General features: G+C 52.4%; 1 protein-coding gene and 1 long non-coding RNA gene across 8 annotated transcripts in view; one reads left to right on the top strand and one right to left on the bottom strand.

The window, feature by feature from the left end:
* CSF2RB (colony stimulating factor 2 receptor subunit beta) overlaps positions 1–22,451 on the top strand; it is a 37,092-nt gene extending 14,641 nt beyond the window's left edge. For 2 of the 7 annotated variants that reach the window (XM_074391339.1, XM_074391338.1), the window contains 15 exons: positions 2,935–3,005; positions 3,335–7,971; positions 8,167–8,414; positions 9,379–9,502; positions 10,835–11,028; positions 13,086–13,240; positions 13,319–13,487; positions 14,035–14,170; positions 14,315–14,472; positions 16,372–16,511; positions 17,749–17,911; positions 19,237–19,327; positions 19,515–19,572; positions 20,414–20,517; positions 21,243–22,451. In XM_074391339.1, coding sequence (XP_074247440.1) covers positions 8,339–8,414; positions 9,379–9,502; positions 10,835–11,028; positions 13,086–13,240; positions 13,319–13,487; positions 14,035–14,170; positions 14,315–14,472; positions 16,372–16,511; positions 17,749–17,911; positions 19,237–19,327; positions 19,515–19,572; positions 20,414–20,517; positions 21,243–22,374 — 2,700 coding nt within the window. In that variant the 5' untranslated portion in view covers positions 2,935–3,005; positions 3,335–7,971; positions 8,167–8,338 and the 3' untranslated portion in view covers positions 22,375–22,451. The remainder of the gene's footprint in view (positions 1–2,934; positions 3,006–3,334; positions 7,972–8,166; positions 8,415–9,378; positions 9,503–10,834; positions 11,029–13,085; positions 13,241–13,318; positions 13,488–14,034; positions 14,171–14,314; positions 14,473–16,371; positions 16,512–17,748; positions 17,912–19,236; positions 19,328–19,514; positions 19,573–20,413; positions 20,518–21,242) is intronic. The other 5 variants (XM_074391341.1, XM_010343504.3, XM_074391340.1 and 2 more) reach the window with 4 other exon arrangements.
* LOC120361499 (uncharacterized) lies at positions 17,771–22,501 on the bottom strand. The gene is made up of 3 exons (XR_005577680.2): positions 22,438–22,501; positions 19,424–20,549; positions 17,771–19,315 (listed from the first exon to the last, which is right to left on the bottom strand). It is a non-coding gene; the product is annotated as an uncharacterized LOC120361499 (long non-coding RNA).
* Between the last annotated feature and the right edge of the window lie 3,383 nt (positions 22,502–25,884).

Raw genomic sequence — 25,884 nt, 5'->3', positions numbered from 1 at the left:
ATTCTCTCTCTCTCTCTCTCTCTCTCTCTCTGTCTTTCTCTCTCTGTTTTTTAAGTTAGGACACTGCCCTGCTTTTTTAGGTTGGGGCCCAGGTGTGTGTGTTCTGTACCCAAGTACGTCGGCCGGGTGGGTGGATATCTGGGGCGTCTGTTTCAGGGCTTGTGCAGGTGTGTGGACTGACCCTGAGAATGAGAGGGCAGGTGTTTTGTTGGGACCTTGTCAGACAGCTGCTGGTGATGAGCTGCATATGTGCAATTTTTAGTCTTCAAAGACCTTGCTGTTATGTTTTTGTATAACCAAGTTCTAATTTTTTTCTATCATCTTTCCTGTTTTTTAATCATTTCGTAATGAGTAAACATTTCTAATTAGCTTTTGGTCACTCTTTTTCTCGTTCAGCAGTTTTATTTATATTGTTCCAGGATACAGATAGACCAACACCACAGGATAGTTCATGAGTTATATAAGGAATGTATTGAATGCTAAACAAGCAACTACACAGAAACCTGCCTTAATGAAAATTAGAATCTAGAATTATGTAGCACAAGAAACAAAAAGTCCCCGGCAATTTCTTTTCCCTAGCTCCATACCTTACTCTTTCCACCATGTGTATTCTTCCAGAACACTCTTGTCACCCAGGCTGGAGTGCAGTGGCATGATCTCAGCTCACTGTAACCTCTGCCTCCCAGATTCAAGCGATTCTCCTGCCTCAGCTTCCCGCGTAGCTGGGGTTACAGGTGCCCGCCACCATGCTTGGTTAATTTTTGTATTTTTAGTAGAGATGGGGTTTTACCATGTTGGCCAGACTGGTCTGGAACTCTTGACCTCAGGTGATCCGCCTGCCTCAGCCTTCCAAATTGCTAAAGGCTTGAGCCACTGCACCTGGCTGATAGTTTTTCTTTTTACAGAAATGGGATTATAGTGTGTGTGTGTGTGTGTGTGTGTGTGTGTATTTCCAAATTTCTACAATAATACATATAGATGTAACTCGTTATGTAATTCTAAGAAATCTGTGGCATTTATTAGGATGGGAACACCACAATTTATCTAATCTCACGTTGATACACAACTAGGTTTTTTCTAGTTTTTCTACCTCTATGAAAGTGTTTCTGTAGCCTAGATTCCTAAGTGCAGAATTACTGTTCAAGAGGTTGTGCTTTCAAAATTTTAATAGGTATTGCCAAATCAGCCTCAAAGTAGCTGAGCTAAGCTGGCACACCCAAGGTAATGCATAAAAGGGCCAATTTGCCCAGGTGTGGTGGCTCATGCCTGTAATTCTAGCACTTTGGGAGGCTGAGGTTGGCGGATTGCCTGAGCTCAGGAGTTCAAGACCCGCCTGGGCAACATGGTGAAACTGTCTCTACTAAAATAAAAAAAAATTAGCCAGGCATGGTGGCGTGCACCTGTAGTCTCAGCTGCTAGAAAGGCTGAGGCAGGAGAATTGCTTAAACCCGGGAGGCGAAGGTTGCAGTGAGGCGAGATCATGCCACTGCACTCCAGCGTGAGCAAAAGAGCAAGACTCTTATCTCCAAAAAAAGGGGAGTGGGCAATTTACCTTTAGAGAAATTATTCATCTTCTAATTTTGTCCAATATTAGGAGTGAAAATTCTCATTGCTGCTTGATTTTTTTCTTTCCCTGAGAATGGGTGAAATCGTACATTTTCTATATGTATATTGGCCTTTTGGATTTCATCGATGATGAACGTGAAGTCTTTTGTTAACCTGTTGAGTTCTCTGTCTTTTACATCTTAACTTCTGGAGTGACCCGTTTATTATGTGTGTTAGTAATCCATTTACATGTGCTGAAAATATATTCTCCCAGGTTATCACTTATCTTTTTCTTTACCATGGTTAAGTCTTATTTCATATAAAAATGTTTTCATTGTTAAGTCAAGCCTGTCATTACCTTTTACTTTCTGGTTTCTGGTTTTGAAGACTGTAGAAAGAGTTATAATCATTTTATTATTTTGGTTTTGACTTTTAGATTTTTAGTCCAGCTAGAATTTAGAGGGATGAATAATGTGTAAAGTAACTTTTAAAAATAATTACCGTCTTAATTGTCTCGACATTGCTAATTATGAGTGTGTGGTTTCTCCTCTCCTCTGTGATTTGAAATGCCCCTCTTACTTCCTAAGATTCTATATGTAGCTGGTTATTTTCCTTATTGTTTTCTATTCTGTTTGGCTACCACTACATTCTGTATTATTTTTCTAGCGAATGGAGCAAGTCTCTCATCTTCAGTTTGTTAGAATTTAGAATCAGTTTGCCAAGGCGAGGCGCAGTGGCTCATGCCTGTAATCCCAGCACTTTGGGAGGCCAGGGCAGGCAGATGACTGGAGGTCAAGAGTTCAAGACCAGCCCGACCAACATGGTGAACCCTCGTCTCTACTAAAACTACAAAAAATTAGCCGGGCATGGTGGTGAGCACCTGTAACCTCAGCTACTCCGGACGCTGAGGTGGGAGAATCCCTTGAACCCAGAAGGTATAGGTTGCAGTGAGCTGAGATCACACCATTGCACTCCAACCTGGGCAACAGAGTGAGAACTCCATCTCAAAAAATATATCTATCAGTTTACCAAATCCATTAAATATCTTTTTGGAATTTTCATTTCGATTGTATTGAATTTAGAGATTATTTGAGGGACACTAACCGCTGGAAATAAAGGCAATAGTGAGAGCATCTGGTGCGAGCCTTTGACAGGAGGACACGAACGTCCCCCGTTGACTCTGGCATTGTCTTCGGTTTCTGGCAGACGTTCAGTGATGCCAACATTTCCTCCAACGTTTCTTCGTTTGCCAGAGTTTGTTCATTTAACCAGAAATGCCTGCCTATTATTAAATATTTCAGAGCATCTGTCAAGATAAACTCATCCTCTCCCCCCACTTTAATCTGTTCATCTGTTTATTTGAATCTTTTTTTTTTTTTTTTGAGACAGAGTGTCACTCTTGTTACCCAGGCTGGAGTGCAATGGCACGATCTCGGCTCACCGCAACCTCCGCCTCCTGGGTTCAGGCAATTCTCCTGCCTCAGCCTCCTGAGTAGCTGGGATTACACGCACGCGCCACCATGCCCAGCTAATTTTTCGTATTTTTAGTAGAGACGGGGTTTCACCACGTTGACCAGGATGGTCTCGATCTCTCGACCTCGTGATCCACCCGCCTTGGCCTCCCAAAGTGCTGGGATTACAGGCTTGAGCCACCGCGCCCGGCTGTTTATCTGAATCTTAAATAGATTTTTTGAGCACTGTCCTTCCATATATGGAGTATCCTCTACTTGGTCATGATGTGTTCTTTTTTTGTTTGTTTGTAGAAAGTGATTTATTTAAAGAGAGAGAGAAACAGAAGGAGAGAGAAACAGCTAACTGTCACGCTGAGTGAGAGGATCCAGAAAGATGGAATCCAGGAGAGGAAAGCAGCCTCCACACTGAGTGGAAGGGAATAGAGAGAGATGGAGTTGAGGAGGGGAAGGCAGGCTTCCACGAGAGAGTGTGGACGGCGACTCCAGAGGGGAAATCCAGGAGAGAGAAAGACGGCTTCCACGGCTTCCACGGAGGGAGTGTTCGTGGAAGGGGACTTGATGTGTTCTTTTAAAAGTCTCTGTCAGGTTGACCTAGGAATTATTTTTGTCTGGAGAGCATTTGTATTTTGCTTCCCCGCCTCCCCAGTTTTTATTCCTACCTTTCAATTTCTTCATAAGCTTGGGAATGTTTACACATGTGTTTATTTTGAGAAAGAAGGTGTTTGGTTTTTCTCTTCGCTTTACTCTCTCTTCCTTTCTCTGTCCCTCCCACCCTTTCTCTGTCATCCTTCTGTCCCCATGCTTACTCTTCATTCTTAGTGATGTTTAATTGTTTACATTTTTAAGGATTTAAAATATATTGAACTTATATTTGGTGGACCAGGAAGCGGAGCTCATGCCTGTAATCCCAGCACTTTGGGAGGCCAAGGTGGGCAGATCATTTGAGGCCAGGAGTTTGACACCAGCCTGGCCAACATGATGAAATCCTGTCTCTACTAAAGATACAAAAAAATACCCAGGTACGGTGGCACGTGCCTGTAGTCCCAGCTACTCGGGAGGCTAAGTCATGAGAATCGCTTGAACCCAGGAGGCAGAGATTGCAGTGAGCCGAGATCACACTGTTGCACTCCAGCCTGGGTGATGGAGTGAGATTCTATCTCAAAAAATCATAATATTTTTTTAAACTGTATTTAAAATGTATTGAACTCATATTTTCTCTGCTGGGCACCTTGGATCATGCCTGTAATCCCAGAACTTTGGGAGGCCACCAGCATTTGGGTTTATTTAGCACATACATGCCTTCCAAAATAAGAGATCTTCAGCAAGTTTTCAGTTCCTCTCCACTCTCCACCCCAGCCTCACGGCCAACTCTCTTGTTGAAATCATCTGAGTTTTAGATCAATATTCTTCTTTCCTTATCTGTAAGTGTTGCTGGTTTCTTTGCCTCAATATTTCAGCCTTTCTTGGATGTTTTTTCCTGAAATCTAACCTAGAGTATTTCTTTTTCAGAAAAGATTTGGAAAAACTTTCTTTGTCCTTACATAGCAAACACTTTTTGTGTCCTTTAAATGTCAAAGAAAACTTGGCATTTTGTGACTCTGGGTTTAAACATATTTTCCGTTGGTATTTTCAAGACCTCGATGTAAAGTTCAGGGTCTCTCATGTGAAATCTCTTGCCAATCTGACCCTTGCTCCATTCAAAGTATCCTCTTTGTTTTCTTCTGGAAACATTTCTAGGCTTGTCCTGATATTCTTGGAAGATGGAAAATGTACCAGTGAGAAATGGGTATGGGTCTATTAAAGGGAATCTTGGGAGTAAACCCGGATATCTGTCCCCTACTTCAAAACTCCATTGCAGTAGCCTTCCTTAAATACAGGTTCCTACTGTCTTTAAAAAATATTCTAAAAAGGAATCTTGTTCTTTACTAAGTGGCCTGTTGTCTGTTTGAAATCCCTGTGACTTTTTCTCCCATTTGTTACTGTATCTGTTTGGTTTCACGTGGAGAATTCCCAGGCAATGGTGGCTTAACAACATAGAAGTTTCTTTTTCCCCCGGCATAGAAAAGATGCCCAGAAGCAGCGGTTTGAGGCTAGTGTGGTTGCTCCAGAGTGACAGTAGGAATCCAGCTTTCTCTTTTTCTTTGCATCATCCTCACATACGGCTTCTATCCTCAAGGTAACCTCATGGTCCAAAATAGCTGCTGAAGCGCCAGCTGTCACCTCCAAGTTGCAGGCTGGAAGAAGGAAAAAAGGGACAAAAATGGACCCCTCCCACCTGAGTCAACTGCCATTAAGCAGCCTTTTTGGGAAGACATACACAATGCTTCTACTCTCATTTTCTCGGACCACATTTAGTCACTTGACTACACCTAGCAGCAAGAGAGTATAGGAAACATAACTTTTTATTCTGTGTAGCAGTAGACTCAGCTAAAACCTTGGCTTCTGCCTCCAGGAAGAAAAGGTCAAGGTCTTCCACTGTCTTTCAGACTAGGTAGCTGACGCTGTCAATACACGTGTTCTTAATTCTCTCCACCGCCTGTTCCGGATGCTGGAATTCTTGGATTTCTTTCCCAGGCCTTTTAATCTCCTTGACTGTGTGCTCTGTTTTCAATATCTATCTTTTTCATGTGTGGTATCCATTCTGTGGTTTGGCCCATTATTGATTGGTTGTTTTTGAGACGGAGTCTTTCTTTGTCACCCAGGCTGGAGTGCAGTGGCATGATCTCAGCTCACTGCATCCTCTGCCTCCCAGGTTCAAGCAATGCTCCTCCCTCAGCCTCCAAAATAGCTGGGATTACAGGTACGTACCACCATGGCCAGCTAATTTTTTTGTGTTTTTAGTAGAGACAGGGTTTCACCATGTTGGCCAGGCTGGCCTCAAACTCCTGACCTCAAGTGATCCACCTGCCTTGGCTTCCCAAACTGCTGGGATTACAGACATGAGCTACTACACCCGGCCTTTGATTGATTATTTTTTAAATTATGGCTCTCATATCTTCAAATTCCAAGAACTCTGTTCTTTGCATAGAAGTGTCTTCTTTTAAATGGCTGTCATTTCTCAAATCTCCCTGAGAATGCTGATTTAGATGTCTTAACGTATTCTTTTATTTTTGCTGAATCTGTGCATGTCTGTAGAAGCGTCTGCTGGGTCAGTATATGTCAGAATAGACGTGCGCTGTTTTGATGTTTGGGAAATGGAACCACTATTGACGTAGTGGTCAGGGACAGAGTCCAGAGGTAACCTGCCATGGGCTTGAATCCCAGTCTGCTCCTTACCAGCTGTGCAATTGTGGACCAATTACATAACGTTCCACCCTTATTTTCTCATCTGTAAAGTGGAGATTTTAGTGGTAACCTATACACAAGACGTATTCACATCCGGAAAGCCTTTCGAATGATGCCTGGCTCACGGAAAACACTGAAATACTGTCAGCCACCATCGTGAATTCTCTCTGCGTATGTGAATATTGTTTGTGCTCTTTGATAAAATTGATTTGTTTTAACCTTTTACAGTAAAAGACACTAACCAGTCCTCCATAATTCTGGTTGCTATGGTTTTTATGTTTGAGTCCTCCTAAGTTTATGTCACAACCTAATCTCCAATGTGAGACTCTCTGGAGGTAGTGCCTGTGGAACATGACTGGCGCCGTATAAAGACCCCAGCGAGCTCCCTGGCTCCTTCCGCCATGTGAGATTACAGTGAGGAGACGGTGAGAAACAGGCCCTCACCAGATATCGAATCTGCCCGCACCTTGATCTTGAACTTCCCAGCCTCCAGAATGATGAGAAACTCTGTTACTCATAAGCCACTCACTCTATGGAAAGTTGTCACGGTATTCCTAACAGATTAATACGTTGGTGCAAACGTTTTGCTTGTACTCTGCCCTTGGCTTGTATGCCTCAGTCAGTTTGACAAAATGCAGACGATTTCGCTTTTATGTCCTGCTGCCAGCTTTTGTCTCTGTGATGTCACCTATGCTTTTAAGCTTAAAGAGTTCAAAGGCATTCACTCCTATGGCTTGCAGGTTTCCTAGAATGTAACTGTTTACATTTAAATGTGTAATGAACCTGTTACTTGGGGAATAGTGTAAAATGGAGTTTTAGATGGACGTTTTTATGTTGTTACTCAATTATTTTAGCATTTTTAATTGAATATTTCATCACATCACATTGATTCCTGATTCCTCCTTCATCGTGTATTAGTACATTCTGGGGTCAAGTGGAGTTTGTTTCCAGCCAGTATGTCCATTGATAGATTCCGTGTGTGTGTGTGTGTGTGTGTGTGTGTGTGTATGGGCATGTATCTGTATGTGTATATGTCTGTGTGTAGATGGTATATGCATGTGTATATATGTTTATGTATGTATTGTGCATGTGTGTCTGTATGTGTGTCTCTGTGTATATGTGTGTGCATGTTTGTGTATCTATGTGTGAATGTGCATCTGTGTTGTACATGTGTCTGTGTCTATGGCTCTGTGTGTGTATTTGTGTGTGAATGTTTGTATATGTGTGTATATTGTATGTATCTGTGTGTGTCTGTGTGTAGGTATCATACATGCGTGTGTTGTGTGTGTGTGTTTGTGTGGGCATCTTGAGTGAAGCTTCCAACAATCTCACAGAAGCAAAGCAGCCATAGTCGTCTGTTCTACTCTCTTGGGTACTTCCCAGACCAGTGAAATGAAAGGCAGGAAACCCCCGGCCTCTGAGGAGAAAAGGGAACCGGCAAGTGGAGGGTGGGGAGGTGACAGTAAACGGAGCGGGGGTGGGGAGAGCACAGCTGTGTGTAAGCCAGGACGTGTGTGTGCACATGTGACCACATCCAGGGAACGACACTGTGGCATCCCACACCCAGAGACTCCCCGGAGCGACTAGGGACCAGCAGCCCATGGGGAGCTCAGCTGGAGTCAAATCCCAGCCCCACTCTCTGCTGCTCTGCTGTCTAGCGCATTGTCAGGTGGCAGGTGTCCGTGACCCAAGTGGGGACCCAGCGCCTCAGGCCATGCAGCCCACGCCCATCACCTGCATGTCCCAGGAGACTGAGGGGCCATGCATGAGGGCCACCTCTCTGGGTTGTCCCCACAACGTGGGCGGTGTCCCTGGGGCACGTGGAGGGGGAGGGGCAGCTCACTGCCGACATCTCCTCCTGCAGGTCTGGAGGAGGCAGAGGCCAGGAGGGAGAGTTCCCAGGAGCCTGTGAAATGGATCTGGCCTGGCTCCCAGCTGGGCAGGAGCACAGGACTCCAGGACACTGAGGACCCCGCCTGTTCCATGGCCAGCAGCCACCTGTGCCGGCGCCTGCCTGTCCAGGGCTGACCAGGGAGATGGTGCTGGCCCGGGGGCTGCTCCGCATGGCCCTGCTGGCCCTGTGCTGGGGGCACAGCCTGGCGGGGGAAGAAGGTGAGTGTGTGGCTGCAACCCCTTCCCTGTGCCCCTCATCACTGCTCTACCCTCGGGGAGGCCTGTAGTGTGTCCCCAGGACCCTGCCCACCCATGCTCCTCTGCTCCGCTCCCTCTGTCTCTGCCCTGGCCTTCCCTGGGCCTCCCTCACTTCCCACCTCCCGCACATTCCTGCTCATCCTGTCCTGGAAAGTCCAGCTGAGTGTGTCTAGCTTCCCAGCCCACATTTCTCAGCCCGGCACTTCCGGCTCCAGGCTCCAGGGTGGCTGCACTGGCCGTCTCCCTGCCCCTCCTTCTCCAGCAGACACTCGCCGAGCCTCAGTGGTTCCCACCTCCAGGGCTTTGCTCCTGCAGGGCCTCAGCCTGGGCTTCTCTTCCTGCTTCAGCCTCAAGAGCCCTCCTGTGCCTGAAGGCCCTCCTGGGATGCTCCCAGGCTCTTGGGGTAAAATGGTCCCTCCTAAGGGCTCCCAGAGACCTGGCTTCTTGACAATGCTGGGACCACAGTCTGCTTAACAAACACCAGGCTCCCGAGGCTGGGGAGTAGAGGGCAGGGGGAGGGCGCAGGGTAGGACTCCACCATGCTGCGTCCCAGAGCTGAGCGTGTGGCCCTCCCAGGCTGCACAGTGGGGCCGGGGCCAGGGCTGTGCCTGGTGTATGTCTCTGTCCTGGGATGGTGGAGGGGAACGTGCCCAGGAACACTGCACAGCAGAGGCCCAGAAAGTGTCCTGAGAACTAACAGAATAGCACACTTCTGTCAAGAGAGGAGGGTCCACAGCCAGGAGCCCACCCCGGCAGACCCCCTTCCCAACCTAGGGCACCTCTGCCTGGCTACTTGGGGCCTCTGCAGGGACCTGGGAGACCCCCTCCTCAGTGCTGGGCATCCCGGAGCAGCTGAGGGGGGAATGGTGACAAGGAACCAACCCTGCAGGGGAGAGAGGTGACCCTCTCCTGTTCCTCTTGTCAGAAACCGTCCCAATGCAGACGCTTCGCTGCTACAATGACTACACCAGCCACATCACCTGCAGGTGGGCGGACACACAGGACGCCCAGCGGCTCGTCAATGTGACCCTCATTCGCCGGGTGAATCAGTGAGTAACGCTGGGTGCAGGGTCCACAGGCAGGGGCTACAGTGGCCCCTGTGCCTGGTGTGGGACAGCGGTGTAGACAAGGACAGGTCAGGTCAGCCTTGGGGTGGGAACGGACAGAGGACAGAGGAACCTGTCCTGCCCCTCCAGGTACCTGCCCAGGCCAGGTGCTGCCATCTGATGTGGGGTTTCTGGGAAGCGCCCTTCTATGCTGATGATGTTGATAAGGGTGGTGGTGACAGTGGTGACAATCTTCTCTTATTTCTTCCCAATTTAATACAGTTGCCCCACATGACCTTACTCCCTCCTCACTGTGAGGTGGGCAGGGCCAGGCCACGATGCCCCAGCCGTGCCACTGCCTGCCTGTCCAGAGTTGACCAGGGAGATGGCACTGGCCTGGGAGCTGCCCTGTGAGTTCAGAGATGGGGAAACTGATGCCCCGGAGGTGAGGCACCAGCCCTGGCCACAGGATGGGCTGCTGCCCCTCTCACCCGAGCTCTCCTGGGCACGTGCCACATGGGAAGGGGACCAGCATCGCTCTGGGGTATTGGCCAGGGTCTAAATTAGCCTTAAATGAAGTAATTAAACAGCTGGAACCAGAGAGGCAGACAGAACTGGAACCTCACCCACGCCCGCCCCACTGCCCTGGTGCACAGCACTTCCTGTCACCTGGATATTCCAGAAGCCTCCTAACTGGGCTCCCTGCTTGCCACATGGCCACACTCCGACCTCGATCTATTCACAACCAATGACCCTCAGGAATCCTTTCAAAGCATTCATCAATATCTACAACGCCTTTGCTCAGAACTCTTTCCCACTCACTCGCAGTGAGGCCCAATCCCATCACGTTGATGGATGGGTCTCCTCGACCTCCCTGTCCCATGCTCTACTCCTCACACACTGGTTTCAGGCCAAGCCATACAACACATAAACTCTGCCTGCCCCAGGACCTTAGCACGTGCTGTTCCATTTCCTGAAATCCTCGCGATTTGCATAGTCCCTCCCTTATCACCTTAGCATTCTGCCCACAGGTCACCTCCTGAGAGAGGCCTGCTTGTCCCATATTTCAAATTGCATCCTCATCCCAGCCCTTCCTCCTGCCTGACACGCTTCTTGCTTTATTTATCCACATGAAGTTCTCTACTGCACACGCTGCACACTTTGTTCCATGCGGGTCCCCTTCTCCAGGGATGGCAGCTCTGTGGGCGGGATTTGTACGTGTTTGTCTCTGCCTGGCCCCTGATTCTGGACAGAGCCAGGCACGTGAGCACTCAATGCACCTTTGATGAGTGAGCAGTCCCCACGCACCCTGGGCTAAGCCATGTCCTCTCCCAGCAGGGACCCTCCAGAGCCAGTGTCCTGCGACCTCAGTGATGACATGCCCTGGTCAGCCTGCCCGCATCCCCACTGCGTGCCCAGGAGATGTGTCATTCCCTACCAGAGTTTTGTCAGCTCTGACACTGACCGCTTCTCATTCACACCAGACAAGCCTCTGGGCGCCCAGCTCACCGTCACTCTGACCCAGCATGGTGAGTGGCTGGAGGCCCTGCCCTGGGCTTGGTTTCCTGTGTGGATTGGGGGTGCCAGGGTTGGCCAGGGTAGTCTTGAAGGTGGGAGACTGTGGCTTGGGGTTGGGTGAGGGTCTCTTGAGGGATGAGGGTATGGTCTGCTTACAGGGAGGCATCAGAGCAGGGACAGTGTGAGGGGCTCCTGACAAAGGCGCCTTCCCTGCCCCTGGCTGCTCCCACCTCCCACCAAGCCATGGGCTTCCAGCTCTGCAGGCTGCCCTTAAAGAAAACCCCTCCAGCCACCCAGTTAGATACCTACCTGGTTCAAAACTCTTTCAACTTAGTTGTTTCATCTCATTTCTGCAGCAACCCATTTCCTGGATGTGGCCCTTGAGGCCCAGGAGGTCAGATGCCTCCTCTGAAGTCCACACTGAGCAGTAATGACAGAGTTGGGTCAGTCTTCCCGGGGGCGCCCTGCGCTGTGGACAGGGAGCTCGTCTCCTTCCTGCACTAGAGGAGGGCCCCCAGGGTGGGCTGCGAGCCCACAGTGCCCATGAAGCTGTCCGTGGTCTAGGGAGGGGTGGATGATGATTTGGTGTCTTGAGGTTTTATTTGACTCTGTATCAGAAAGAAATAGAACGGCACTTCAAAGTCCTGCGTTCAAGGAAACGATTGCTTAGAATGAAACTACACGTAGAAGGGGAGGCATTTAATGAAAGTTTTCGTTGATGTGGCAAAAGCCCACCCCAGGGGCAGGCCGGTGGGAGGCCCTGCAGGCCGTCACTAGAGACGCACGCAGAGCCACAGCAGGCTTGGTGCTGTTACTGGTGTCTGTGGCTGCTGCTGAAATGAACAGAGAAGGAGGTGACTAGTCCAGGGCCTCTGCTGCTGCTGGCAGAGCTGAGATCCGGCCCAGGACGGTCCGAGTCTCTAGTCCTAACCACTGGGCCACTTGGGTCTCTTGGCAAGAGTCACACCGGAGGGGCTCTGGCCAAGCCTTCCTGCCCCTTTCTGCCACAGCATCATAAAGCCGCTTCCAGAGCAGGGGATGGTTTGGACCACCAGGAATCCATCTGAAGCAATATTTCCACACAGGGGTTTGATGGACATGAGAGTCCCTTCCTTCCCAAGTAGAGCTCAGAGAGCCCAAGCTGCCGGGAGGGGAAACAGTGGATGTTGTCCCCCGTGAGAACTTACTGACGGCAGTGGGTGGGTGCCTCATGCAGGGGGCAGAGAGCAAGGCCCCCAGGAGATGAGGACAGGTTTCCCAGAGGGAGGAGCTTTGCACCTCAGATCTGAAGGGTAGACAGGAGGGGAGGGCGAGAAGAGCCTCCCTGCCAGGGTAAGAGCTATGCAGAGGCTGGGGGATCAGGAGGGCATGGGCAGCTGGGGAACCCGCGCACCATTGTGTCCAGGCAGCATCTGCTTCAAGGGCCAGACAGCAGTGGGGAGAAGCAGGAGACTCAGGCGGGGGCTGGCCCTGGAGAGGCTGCTGTGTCCTGCCGTCTCACTGCCTGTGTCCTCCAGACACAGAGAACACTGAGGGAGTGACATGACCATATGTGGGAGTGTGAATGCTGGAGACAGGGACTTACAGCGTAGATTGGAGGAGCAGGAGTTAGAGAAGATGTTGAAGCCCAGAATGTGACCTAAACACTCACCCTTAGACGTGGCGAGGCCACACTGGCCAGGGGATGACGACGCGGGGGCATGGAAATCCTAGTTAGGATATACACACGATTCATTCATTCAACCTTCTTTCCTTGAGCACCTACATATATCAACAAAGCAGTCAACACACTGGTCAGCAACCCTGACCTTGGAGATGACAGCCTGGAAGCCAGGAAGGCTTCTGGGGCGGTGTGGTGGGAGGCATGGCTTTCCATGGCTTTCAGGTTGAAACCCTACAGTTTTGCAGTTGAAGGGCTGAGGCCCGCGGAGGAGATGGGTCTTGCTCAAGGTCCCTCACCTGATGGGGCGGGGGTGGCCTGGAACCCCCTGTGTCCACACAAAAGGCCACGCAGGCCCTGACTGCCCCCACGGTCCAGCCTGAGGTGGTGGTCGCTTCCTCCCTCCAGTCCAGCCTCCTGCACCCAAGGACCTGCAGATCCGTAGCCACCAGGACCACTTCCTGCTGACCTGGAGTGTGGCCCTGGCGCCCCAGAGCCAGTGGCTGTCCCAGGGGGACCTGGAGTTTGAGGTGGTCTATAAGCGGCTCCAGGACTCTTGGGAGGTAGGAACCACAGCCAGCGCTGCCCCAGCCCAGAGGGACGGGATAGCACCCTCCTCCAGCTCCCACTGTCTCCGACAGGATGCGGCCACCCTCCTCTCCAATGCCTCCCATGCCACCCTGGGGCCAGAGCACCTCATGCCCAGCAGCACCTACGTGGCCCGCGTGCGGACCCGCCTGGCCCCAGGTTCGCAGCTCTCAGGACGTCCCAGTGAGTGGAGCCCAGAGTTGCGCTGGGACTCCCAGCCAGGTAATGGAGCCAGAGCCCAGGAAATGCCCCATGGTGGAAAGGTGGGCTCGTCAGGAGCTCCTGGCACAGCAGGGGTCCTGGGCTCCACGTGGGGGCTTCCCAGATCTCCTGCTGCCGTTTTTCCAGTAGCATCCCTGGGCCGTCCCGCCTCTGTGACCTCCTGGTAGGACTCTGCATCTGTTCACTTTGGGCTTCCAGTTTTCTGCACGCCCTTTGCCAATGGCAATTGCAAGAATAACAACAGCAGCGCTGTTAGCAGCTGTGTTAACGGAGGCTACAGGATGTGCAGGGCTTACCCAGGTTATGCTGTTCAGTCCCCAAACACTGAGACTGACATGCTATTTCCATCCTCCCGGGAGGGTGTGCGGGGCACAGATCTCTCTCTCAGAGCTGTTGGGCACACAGCTGGCAGGTTCAGGCTGAAGTTTCGGCCCTGGTCATTTGGCCCCAGAGCCCGTGACCTCTGGGTGATGAATCACACGCCGGGCGCCCGCCGAGAGCTGTGGGAGGGGTGGAGGGGAGTGCATGAGGAGCTGTCTCTCCCCAGGGGATGAGGCCCAGCCCCAGAACCTGCAGTGCTTCTTCGACGGGGCTGCCGTGCTCAGCTGCTCCTGGGAGGTGAGGCGGGAGGTGGTCAGCTCCGTCTCCTTCGGCCTCTTCTACAAGCCCAGCCCCGACGTAGGGTGAGCATCCGTTCTCCGGCCCCTCTCCTCCGCTTGGCCTTGCCGCAGGTTTCCTCCTGTCCCTGGGGCCCCAGCCTACCCCAAACTCTCCTCCCTCCCACGGGCCCTCCCTCCCCTTTCCCTCAGCTCTGCTGTGCTCCTCAGGGAGAAAGAGTGCTCCCCAGTGCTGAGGGAGGAGTTCGGCAGCCTCCACATCAGACACCACTGTGGGATTCCTGTGCCCGACCCCAGCACCCACGGCCAGTACATCGTCTCCGTTCAGCCAAGGACGCCAGAGAAACACATAAAGAGCTCCGAGCACAGTGAGTTTACTCCCAGCCCTCTGTGGGGATGGTCTGGGACCGGCACGCCCTCATTGTGTAACCCAAATCCGCTCAGAGCTCCTCCTGGCCCAGTCTGCATGTTTGTCACTTTCAAAGAGATGCAGTCCAGTGACCACAAGTGACCAGAGAAGCAGTGAAACAATGGCAGTGGCTGAAAGCAGGAGCAGGCCTTTGAAACCCTGATCTCCTGTCCGTTTTCCTGCTTCCCTCTCCTACCCTGCAGCTCCCCAAAGCTCCACTGCTGGCCACCCCCCACCCCCTCCCGGTCCTGCCACCAAAACCTGCCCTTTCATTCCTCATCGGATTTTCCTCTTTCTGGTTTCCGAAGTTCCCCTCCGACTGATGTTCTATCTTCAGTGTAACTGATCTAGGATGTACTTTTCAACTGGGGGCTGTGGTGTATGCAGAGAGCGTTGAGCCTCCCAGGTTAATATCCCTCATTTCTGTGACGTAACAAGGACCCCAGTGCGACAGAACCTCTCGCGTTGCTTCCTGATGACCAAGTTCTTCTGTCCAGTCTTTAGTATATGTGAAGAGCAGAGGCCAATTTGTCTTAGTTACCTGGGTTTGACTTTATCATTAACTCTCTTGGGATCCTCACTGGAAAAAGGAATGCTGATTGTTCAAATGCACAAATATATTAAGGGTCTCATATAATGCCTGGCACATAAGTGACCTCAACAAATTATGGGCATTCGTATTGTTTATACTGTGAAGGCATCAAGGTTATAGGCATTCTCTTTTTTCGTTTGGGTAGACTGAAGCTCAGAGAGGTTGAGTGACTTACTTAAAGTTGCACAGCTATGAGTAGGCAGATCAGAATTAGAGTTCAGAACTTCCGACTCCATGCCCAATTTCTGCTTTATTTACCCTTCACCTCTTTCAGCGTGTGGGTGTGCCAGCCAGGTGGGAGGCACCGTCTGCAAAGGGCTTCCCCTTTCTCTTTGGCCACTTTCTATTGGGTCTCATCTAGATGTTGTTGAAGGCTTGCTGTGGCCGCTGTATTGGGGACTTTCCGGTGGTGAGAACGTGCAATCCGGTCCTAGCCTTTAGCCAAATCCCAACACCTCTGGTGGGAGTGTCAAATAAGAGAGTCCATCACACTGCGGGGGGGGGGGGGTAGCAATCTTTGTCTTTGCCACTGCTTAGCTGCCTTTCTTTAGGGCAAGTTACTTAATGGTTCTGTGACTCAGTTTCTCTGTCTGTGAAATGTGAAGATTAGTAGTACCTGCCATATAGGGTTGTTAGAATTGAGCACAATAATTCGTGTCAAATAAGCATGTGTAACAGCACCTAAAACATAATCAGGCTGGGTGCGGTGGCTCACACCTGTAATCCCAGCACTTTGGGAGGCCAAGGCGGGTGATCACATGAGGTCAGGAGTTCAAGACCAGTCGGCCAACACAGCAAAACCCCGTCTCTTCTGAAAACACAGAAATTAGCTGGGCGTGGGTGGCAGGTGCCTGTAATCCCAGCTACTCAGGAGGCTGAGGCTGCAGAATCTGGAACCCTCGAGGCAGAGGTTGCAATGAGTTGAGATCGCACCACTGCACGCCAGCCTGGGCGACAGAGCGAGATTCCGTCTCAAAAAAAAAAAAAAAAAAAAAAAGTCAGTTGTCTAGAATAGAACCAACTAATAGTGGTTTCATGTTTTACTGCAAAAAAAGTAGAAATAACGAAGCATTGAGCCACATCACTCCAAAACAAGTGAGTCTCAGCATCTCCCAAGAGAAGACCCCTCAGGTCAAAACATGGTTAAGTGAAGTGGGGATGAAAAAGACCCAGCCATGAGGCAGCCCCACTGTCTAGCAGGAGACACAGGGAACGTTCCATTGGGGGCGGGGGCGATGATGCTCCTGACAGTTTCCCTCCCTCCAGTCCAGATGGCGCCTCCGTCCCTCACTGTGAGCAAGGTAGGAGACAGCTACAGCCTGCACTGGAAAGCAATGAAAATGCAGTACGAGCACATAGACCACAAATTCGAGATCCAGTACAGGAGAAACTCGACCACGTGGGAGGTGAGGGCCTTTGCCCAGGGAGGGGAGAAACGCTGGGGAGGGCAGGAGAGGGGGAAGTAACCAAGAGGGGTTCCATCGGCAAGGCACTGGGCCTTTGGCAGGTGACCAGTGGGAGGGAGCCATTGGGACGTGGGGATCACTGGGCTGTGTGGTCAGCAGGTCACTGTCCCATCTCTTGGTGAAGTAGCTGAGGTTCGGGAAAGTGGCGTGGCTTGGCCAAAATGAACAGCTGAACCTGAGTTCCCAGGGAACAGGGGACCCTCTGGGCAGGGAGGGGTTGAAAGGCCACTGGGGCCGGGCGCGGTGGCTCAAGCCTGTAATCCCAGCACTTTGGGAGGCCGAGGCGGGTGGATCACGAGGTCAAGAGATCGAGACCATCCTAGTCAACATGGTGAAACCCCGTCTCTACTAAAAATAGTAAAAATTAGCTGGGCATGGTGGCGCGTGCCTGTAATCCCAGCTACTCAGGAGGCTGAGGCAGGAGAATTGCCTGAACCCAGGAGGCGGAGGTTGCGGTGAGCCGAGATCGCGCCATTGCACTCCAGCCTGGGCAACAAGAGCGAAACTCCGTCTCAAAAAAAAAAAAAAGGCCACTGGGAAGAAGGTTTTCAAAAGTCATGAAATCCCGGGGGTATTTCTTCAGAGGAGTCTCATCTGGACACACACTGAGGCTCAGACAGAGCTGCTTCTGAGTTGGTGGCGGGGGTCGGGGGGCCAGCCCAGGACTCAGTCCCCTGCCTCCACAGAGGCCAGAGAAGAAACCACAGAACCAACCCCAGACCTTCAGGCTAGAAATGCAGCAACTGAGGCCAGGAGGGCGGTGGGCCAGTGGTGGGCCAGTCGTGGGGCTGGGAGTGGGCCCTGGGCTCCTGAATCCCCATCTCAGGGTCCAGAGTCCAGCCGGCCCGCACTGCATTCCTGGAAAGGCCACAGTGTGGGTGCAGGCTGCCCCAGAAGGGCTGGGAGCTGAGGAGGCTTAAAATAGGGTGGGGAGGTGGCTTCAGGCCTCCAGACCTCAGTGCTGTCGATGTCGGGGGCTGCAGAGTCCCCAGTCCCATCCACTGTGCTGTCCCTGTGTGGTCCTTGGGGAGGCTCCATGGTCGTGAGACAGAAGCCGCAGCAGGCCTGGGCCGGGCAGGAGCCGGGAGCCAGCAACACTGGGGGTCCGGGTGGGAGGGATTTGCAGCCACACCCATGAGCCACAGGGCCAGGCCTCACCCTCAGCGCCAACCCACAGGACAGCAAGACCGAGACCCTCTGGAACGCCCACAGCATGGCCCTGCCAGCCCTGGAGCCCTCCACCACGTACTGGGCCAGGGTGAGGGTCAGGACCTTCCGCAGCGGCTACGATGGGATCTGGAGCCAGTGGAGTGAGGAGCGCTCCTGGGAAACCGAGTGGGGTAGGTACAGGCCGGAGTCCACAGCTTCTGGCCGGGCCCAGCTCAGAGTTTCTCACTGCCAGAAAATCCCCAACGCAGCAGCTGTAGCAGGCCTGCCACGACTTGTAGGTGAGCCCTCTTCCCAAATAGATGGTGGCCAAAGAGAAAGGGAAGGCCTTTGCAGACAGCACCTCCCAGCTGGCTGGCAGACCCTCACGATGAAAGGGCAGAGGGTAAAGAAAGCAGAAACTGGGCATGAAGTCAGTTCTCCACCCGCTCTTCATGAGACAGCACAGCCAGGCAGAGGATGCAGACTGTGGGTACAGCGATGTGGGGCTCCAGACCCCACCCCACTCAGGCCCCTTCCCTCCCTTGGGAAAGTGACACCTGGTGTGTAATACGGACTGCAAGTGAGGACTTGCGGGAGTAGAGGAGAACAGATCTCACCATCACTCCTCCTCTAAACTGGGACTTAGGCCTTTGTTAATATGGCCTTTGGTTTCTTAGCTTTGGGGGCTACCACGCTTTTGTGATTGCTCATTCTGAGTTTCCTGTCACCATAGAAGCAAGAAAATGTAGAGCCGCAGACTGGGTCTTTGGACTGGAAGGTTTTGCTGTGATTCCTTCCTCTCCCCACCTCCCTGCACTTGCTGTGTGCACTTTCCGTCACCTTTCACCATAGTGGCCACCAGGGAACTCCTGTAGAACAAGACAGGGCCATGGGATGGTTTCAGAGAGAGTGAGGATACAGGAGATACTGGGAGCAGCCCAAGTCCACAGTCAGACTTGGTAGCTGCAGGGGCCCAGGGAGAGGGCCCCAACCAAGCAGAAAGGAGGCTTTACCAATGGGCCCAAGGGAGGAGGAAGAGGAGAGTCCTGGAGGAACCTGGTCTGTGAGAGTCTCAGGGCTGGGCAGCAAGAGGTATCGGGGCCTCCGGATGGGCCTTTGCACCTGCTGGTGCCTCTGCCAGCATGCCTTTCCCCATCTCTGCCACTCTAGTCCTTCCTGTTAACGAGGCCCGGCTACTATGCCACCTCCTTCACGAAGTCCCCTGTGATTGCCATGAACTGTAGTTCTTGCCTTCCCCATAGCACCTCCTGTGACTGGAAAGGATCTGACCTCCCTGTGCGCTCCCAGCTCTTTGAACATTGTGGGGGTGCAGACCAATGCCCTTCTCAGCATGGATCTGGCCTCTCCCCCCTAGTCCCCTGAGGCAGTAAGTTCCAGAGCCCTAGGCCTGCAAGGAGCAAGGTCTTGGGGGATACTGCGCCAACCCCTGTCCCCGCCCCGAGGTCCGTTCCCCTCCCCGGTGCTGACGCTGCTCTTCCTCCCCGGCTGCTGGAAGCGCTGCCCGTGTGGGTGCTGCCGCTCGTCGTGGTGCTCCTCACCCTCGCTGTGCTCGTGGCCCTCCGCTTCTGTGGCATCTATGGGTACAGGTGAGGGGACTCTGTGGGGCTGGAGTGGTAACCGAGACCCCAGAGGGCACCAGGGAATCCCACCCAGCTCCCTCCAAGCCCTACTCTGCCACCTACTTCCTGGGCCTCAGTTTCCCCTCTGGGCATGAGCACGGGAGCAGCTGGTTCTGAGGTCTCTGATGGCTGTCACCTCCCTGGTGTCTTCCAGGCTGAGCAGAAAGTGGGAGGAGAGGATCCCCAACCCCAGCAAGAGCCACCTGTTCCAGGTAGGAACCGGCTGTGAGGGGTGGGGTGGGGGGCGTCTCTGTTCCTGCCTCTTCTGTCTCTGTCCCCACCTCCTCCGTCTCTTCCTGTGGGTTTTGGGTGGTCAGGAGGTAAGTGGACTGGAGAGGAGCTTTGGGAGTGGGGCCAGCACTTGGAAATCCCTTCCCGAGATTCCCTGGGCACCTGGAGTGCCCACGCCTGGCCCTGCTTGCCAGAGATCTGCGTGGACCCCAATGGAGAGAACTGAGTGTGGGGCTGTCCGGGACAGAGTGGCCTCACAGAGGGGGTTCCTGCTACCAGGACAGATGGGTGTCAGGCAGAAGGGCTCCCCAAGGACAGGACACCTGGGCTGAGCTTTGAGGGTGCCAGTGGTGCCCGGTGGCAAAGGTTGCTCAGCCTCAGGGCATCTCGAGGGTGGAGACAGAACCCTTCGGAAAGGGAGCTGAGGGGGTGGGACAGGAGGCTGAGGTGACCGTCGGGAGAACACCAGCATGCGGGTGGTGGGAGCCCTTTGCTCAGGTAGCCAGGACCAGCTTTGCCTGTGGAGGGGTCTCTTGGCTGGTACGGAGGAGAAATGGGGGTGAGTGTGGAGACAGCGACACCCCAGGTTAGAAAAATCACAAGAACAGCGCCCTGTCCTCAGGTATCAGGGACCGGGGGGAAGTCCCAGCCCCTCTCTGGGCCTCACTTTGCCGGTGTCAAAAGGCCATGGCCAGTCCTGAAGAAGTGGGGAATATTCTCTTGTCTGGGGGCTCCTTGGATCTCCCTGTACCATCACCCTCTGCCTTGCCCCGCCTCCAGGCCTCCTGGTGCCTACAGGCGGGAATGTGTCTGTTCTTGCAGAACCGGATTGCAGAGCGGCAGCCTCCAGGCAGCATGGCAGCCTTCGCCAGCAGGAGCCCCCGGGAGCAGGGGCCGTGGGACAGCCACTTCTCTGAGCTGGAGGGGTGAGTGTCTGGGCTTGTGGATCGTTCCTGACCTGTGGGGAGCAAATAGAGGGCTGATGCCATGGTGCCAATCAAAGACTCAAGTGAGGTTCCCTGTGGCTCACTGTGAAGAGATCCAAGGAGGCTGGTTTGCACTAAAGCAGGAGGCACGTGGGGTGGATGTGAGGAAGAACTTCCTCTCCCCAGGTGAGGGAGGCCCAGGCAAGGGAATTGACTAGAGGTGGAAAGGGGAGCAGATGGCCTTCCCCTGCTCTGCTGCCTGGCGAGGCATCACACTCTAGAGGCCTCATGGGGTAGCTGGGGCTGCAAACTCCCAGGGCCTCAGTGCCTCAGCCGGTAGCTCACTGCTGGCTCTGCCGGGAGCGGGGTGTGGCACAGTGGTAGAATAATGGAAGGGTTGCCCAGTGCACAGGCTGGGCATGAACCTGGTGCTGAAGGAGGATGGACTTTAAGGTGAAAAGGGAGAGGGCTTCAGCCTTGCAGAGGAAGATCTTGAGCTCAGCACAGAGGACGGAGGTCCTGAGCCACAGAGAGACCGAATCCATGTCCCGTGTCCTTCTCTGGGGTCCCTGAGCCCTCAACCCTGCCCTGCTCACGTTCTCACTGCAAGCTCTGGGGGACATGGGGGCTTCTAGAGGACCACCCCCACCCCGCCAAGACCCTGGCACCTGAGCAAATCACCTGCCCAGGGCGGTCCCAATTCTTCACCCATCTTCTCCCCACAGGGTGTTCCTTGTAGGATTCAAGGATAGTGAGGTGTCACCTCTCACCACAGAGGACCCCAAGCATGTCTGTGATCCACCATCTGGGCCTGACACGACTCCAGCTGCCTCAGACCTGCCCACAGAGCAGCCCCCCAGCCCCCGGCCAGGCCCACCTGCCCCCTCCCACACGCCTGAGAACCAGGCTTCCAGCTTCGACTTCAATGGCCCCTACCTGGGGTCGCCTCAAAGCCACTCCCTGCCTGACAGCCTGTGCCAGCCAGAGCCCCCACAGGCAGGTGGGAGCCAGAAGCCCCCGCCTCCAGGATCCCTGGAGTACCTGTGTCTGCCCGCTGGGGGGCAGGTGCGGCTGGTCCCGCTGGCCCAGTTGATGGGGCAGGGGCAGGGCCAGGCCGTGGATGTGGAGAGGAGGCTGAGCCAGGGGGCTGCGGGGAGCCCCTCCCTGGAGTCCGGGGGAGGCCCTGCCCCTCCTGCTCTTACCACAGGGGTGGGAAGACAGGACCCAGAGGACAGCCCTGGGGCTCTGCCCACGAGCTCTAAGGACCCTGAGGACCCCGGAGTGGCCTCTGGTTACGTCTCCTCTGCAGATCTAGTATTCCCCCCCCAGTCAGGGGCCTCACCCGTCTCCCTGGTTCCCTCTCTGGACCTCCCTGCAGACCACACCCCCAGCTTCTGTCCTGAGCTGGCCGCTGAACACCCTGGAGCCCCAGGCCCTGTGAAGTCAGGGTTTGAGGGCTATGTGGAGCTCCCTCCAACTGCGGCCCAGTCCACTAGGTCCCCACTGAACAATCTTGTCCCCCCTGAGGCCAGCAGCCCTGTCCGGAACCCAGGGGAGCACCGGGCAGATGTATCCCCAGCATCCCCACACTCCGAGGGCCTCCTTGTCCTGCAGCAGGTGGGCGAGTATTGCTTCCTCCCCGGCCTGGGGGCTGGCCCTGTCTCACCCCGGAGTAAGCCCTCTTCCCCGGGACCCTGTCCTGAGATCAGGGACTCAGACCAGGCTTTGCAAGTCAAGAAGCCCCCGGGCCAGGCCATGCCCCAGGTGCCCGTCATTCAGCTCTTCAAAGCCCTCAAGCAGCAGGACTACCTGTCGCTGCCCCCTTGGGAGGTCAGCAGGCCTGGGGAGGTGTGCTGAGACCCTCAGACCTCGACAGGCGAGGGGACGGAGAGGGCTTGCCTTCCCTCCCGCCCGGCCTACCTCAGTCATTTTCTGCAAAGTCAAGGGGCGGCCTCCTGTTGAGGTAGCTGCAGGCGGGGGAAAGGAGTCAGCCTTGCTCCGGCCCCCTTGACCTTCGCCTAGTCACGTGTCTTCCCGCGCGCATGCGCGCACACACATACACGCCCACATTTTTTTCTTTCCGGTTTTTAGGTTCTGAATTGTTAGAGCTTTCTAGACATGCTCATTCCATCTCCCCTTCATTTTCTTTTTTATCAAGTTTCCTTGCGTTTGCCATTTTTCTTCCTTCTTTTGCCACTGATTTATTATGAGAGTGAGGTTGAGGTCTGAGCTGAGCCTTAGATTGAGACGCGTCTGGTTGTGTTTAGGACTTGTGTGGGCAGCCCGTCCCCAGCAGGCACTGATGCACATGACAGGATTCTCATATACGTGCAGAGGCGGGAGCTACCAGGTGGGCACTGGGGGGGTTAGGGCTTGGAAGAGTGGCACAGGTCTGGGCATGCTTAGGGGCCTCAGGGAGTTCAGACTAGCCTCGATTTTCACTCCGAGAAATGGGCATGGTGATGGGAGTATGTATGTGCGAGAGAGGCTGTTTGGGAGCTTCTGGGGAGCCCTGCTGGTTGTCTCAGTGATGTCTGTGGGGCACCAGTCCCCTGAGACTCCATGTCATGTAGAGAAGTTAAGATCCAAGTGATGGGCAGGCTTGTGAGACCTGGAGAACATCAGGAGGGGCGTCCAGAACCCACATCTACTGCAGAAAAGTCGGGGGAACTGCTAAACAAAGGAAAATCCTCCTAAAGGCGTATGTGCTTTCAGGCTTTTAGTCCAAGCGGCCACTCTTTCAGACAGACCCTGTAACCCTCACTTCCACAGGCCACAGATGAGGAGCTGCTGGTCTATGCCTGGGCCTGCCTGCATCAGTGATTACGATTCTTTTAAATCTTTCCCTTTTAGATACATGAAAAATAATGGCATTAAATTGCTTAAATTTGCATTATTTTAATTATCCAGTTTGCACATATCTTTATAGGTGTCTTAGGCATTGGTTAGTATTTTTTAACTGGGCTAAGTCCATCACGGTCTTTGTTCTGTTGGGTGCTATCATTTTCTCATTAAGTTTTTTCAACTATTTACATATGGCCAGGTGGTGGAGTGTTTTTCCCCCAGATCTGTGGGTTTGTCTTATAATGTTGTATGTAAGGCTTTTTGGTGTACAAATGTGAATGCTTCTGTGATATCAAAGAGCTCCCTAGTAAACTCCTTCTTCACTTTTACTGCCAGATTTACAAAGGTCTTCCCACTGCAAAGCAGCGTTTGTCGTAATTTATATGTATATTTTTCTAGTTCTTTTTGTGTTTCAAACTTTTCATGTAAAATTTTAATTATTTTTGAATGGATGGATGTTAGAGGTGCCTTTGGTATTTGTTGAAATTATTTTCCTGTGTATCTAAAGTGTCACTTTTGTGATATAGGAAATCTTTGTGTATATATACTGTATCAATTCCTAGGTTTCCTATTTTGTTACCTTGTCTCTCTGCGGCATCCACCGTTTTGATTGTTGTCGCTTTATGATATGTTTTAATAAGTGGTAAAGCAACTGTTCTTGTTATTTTTGCTCTTAAATCCCTGTTTATTACAGCAATGTTGGTGGTCAAAGAAAATGATAAACGACTTAAATGTTCAATAGTGCTGAAATTCATAACAATATTTTAGTATGTCATAAAGTAGAATCCTCTGTTCATAATGAACAAGATGGCATAATGAACAACATATATTAGAAAGTCTGAGATATTAATTCCAAAATATCCAGACATTGTTAAAGGGGAAAAGATTGCAATAAAATGTTTGTAATGTAATATAAACAAAGCAAAACCCTGAATTTGTGTGTGCGTATATTATAAGTGGTCCAGCTCCGATGACTGCAGGAACACCAGCGTCCTTAGTCTTGTGCCAATAAAACTACATGAAAACACATGGAGTGGTTTTAAAGAGTGGAGTTCAACAGGCAAGAAAGAAAGAAGAAGCTCCTCGGTGCAGAGACAGAGGGAGGGGGGACTCCAAAGTTGAGAGAAGAAACCCTGAGTGCCTTGGAAATCAGCCAGTTATATAATGAGGCTGGAGAAGGCAGCATCTTACTTGCATAGGGCTCAGGGTACTGGTTTGACCAGGCATGTCATTCATGTAACCCCTGAAAAACCTGGCCCTTTCATCCTAGTTTTTTTTAATATGCAAATGTAGGGCACCAGGATGTTCTACACACGTGGGGCTATGTGGAGGCGGCCATGTTGCCAGGCACATATGGGAGCAAGGAAAAGATGGTGGGAATCCCCACGATGAGTGGACCCAGTTTCTAATGGCCCCCATTTGCATATCAAAGGTTACGGGTCTGACTCCCAAGAGCCGGGGCTTTCCTGCTAGACAAGAAACGTTTTTTGGAGCTGCTTTAAAAGGAACAAAAACTTCCCAAGGACCCCTTTTTCTATCTGCCGAAAATATTTTTTAAATAACTTTTATAACGTGAGGAAATGAATTCTGTTAAACCGAAGGGCCCTTGGTCTTTGGGGCACTACAGTAGGTACATGATGGCCTGTGGAACACCATGCAATGGAGGGAGACGCAGGGTGCTCTTGGGAAAGTCCAGGAGGGATGAGGAAGAGGAAAGACAGTGAGGGAAAGGACGATAAAGAGCACACTTTTTAAAAGTCCTTCATTATTGTCTGAAATTCCAACATAACTGAACATCCAGTATTTGATCCCTAGTGATGAGAGTGAAAAACTGGAAGGAAGTCATCTCTATAACATAAAGAGCAAGGTGAAACAGCAAGTGCTGATGGAGAAGCTGCACAAAGTTATCCAGAAGATCCAGCTAAGACGATTAATGAAGGGGGCTGCTTCACTGAGTAGCTGCTAAACATAGATATTCAGTGTAGACAAAACAGCCTTTTATTGGAAGAAGATGCCTTTTATTTGAAGCTTCAATCCTTCAAAGGACAGGCGGGCTCTCTTGTTAGGGGCCAATGCCACTGGTGACATCGAGGACCAGTGGGGGCCAGCAGGACCATAGGGAGCTGATCCCAGGCCAGTGTCATCTTCCTGGTCAGCTCTGGACAGGCAGGCGCCGGGACAAGTTGGTACTGGCCATAGGTGGGAGTGGGGTCCTCAATGCCCTGGTGTCCTGTGTTCCTGCCCAGCTAGGAGCCAAGCTAAGCTTATCTCACCAGGTCTTCTTGCTCCTCCATTCATGAACGGCCATCCTACCCCAGGTCCTGAGAAAGGAGATATGGGCCAGCATAAGACCCATCTACCCGTCTCATCTCCCCAGGGACATGGCCAATGGGGAGGGAGAAGGCCATGTTGGGAGTCCAGGGAGCCTGGGCCTGTGCCCTCTTCACCTGGCATGAATCTCCTCTGCCACTGTCACTCATCCCTGCAGTGCTGCTGTAGATTCTGTGTGATCGTATTGGCTGC

Source organism: Saimiri boliviensis, chromosome 21, assembly GCF_048565385.1.
Source record: "Saimiri boliviensis isolate mSaiBol1 chromosome 21, mSaiBol1.pri, whole genome shotgun sequence".
Taxonomy (NCBI): domain Eukaryota; kingdom Metazoa; phylum Chordata; class Mammalia; order Primates; family Cebidae; genus Saimiri; species Saimiri boliviensis.
Note: the sequence above shows the minus strand (reverse complement) of the source record. Positions and strands in the feature narration are given on the sequence as shown.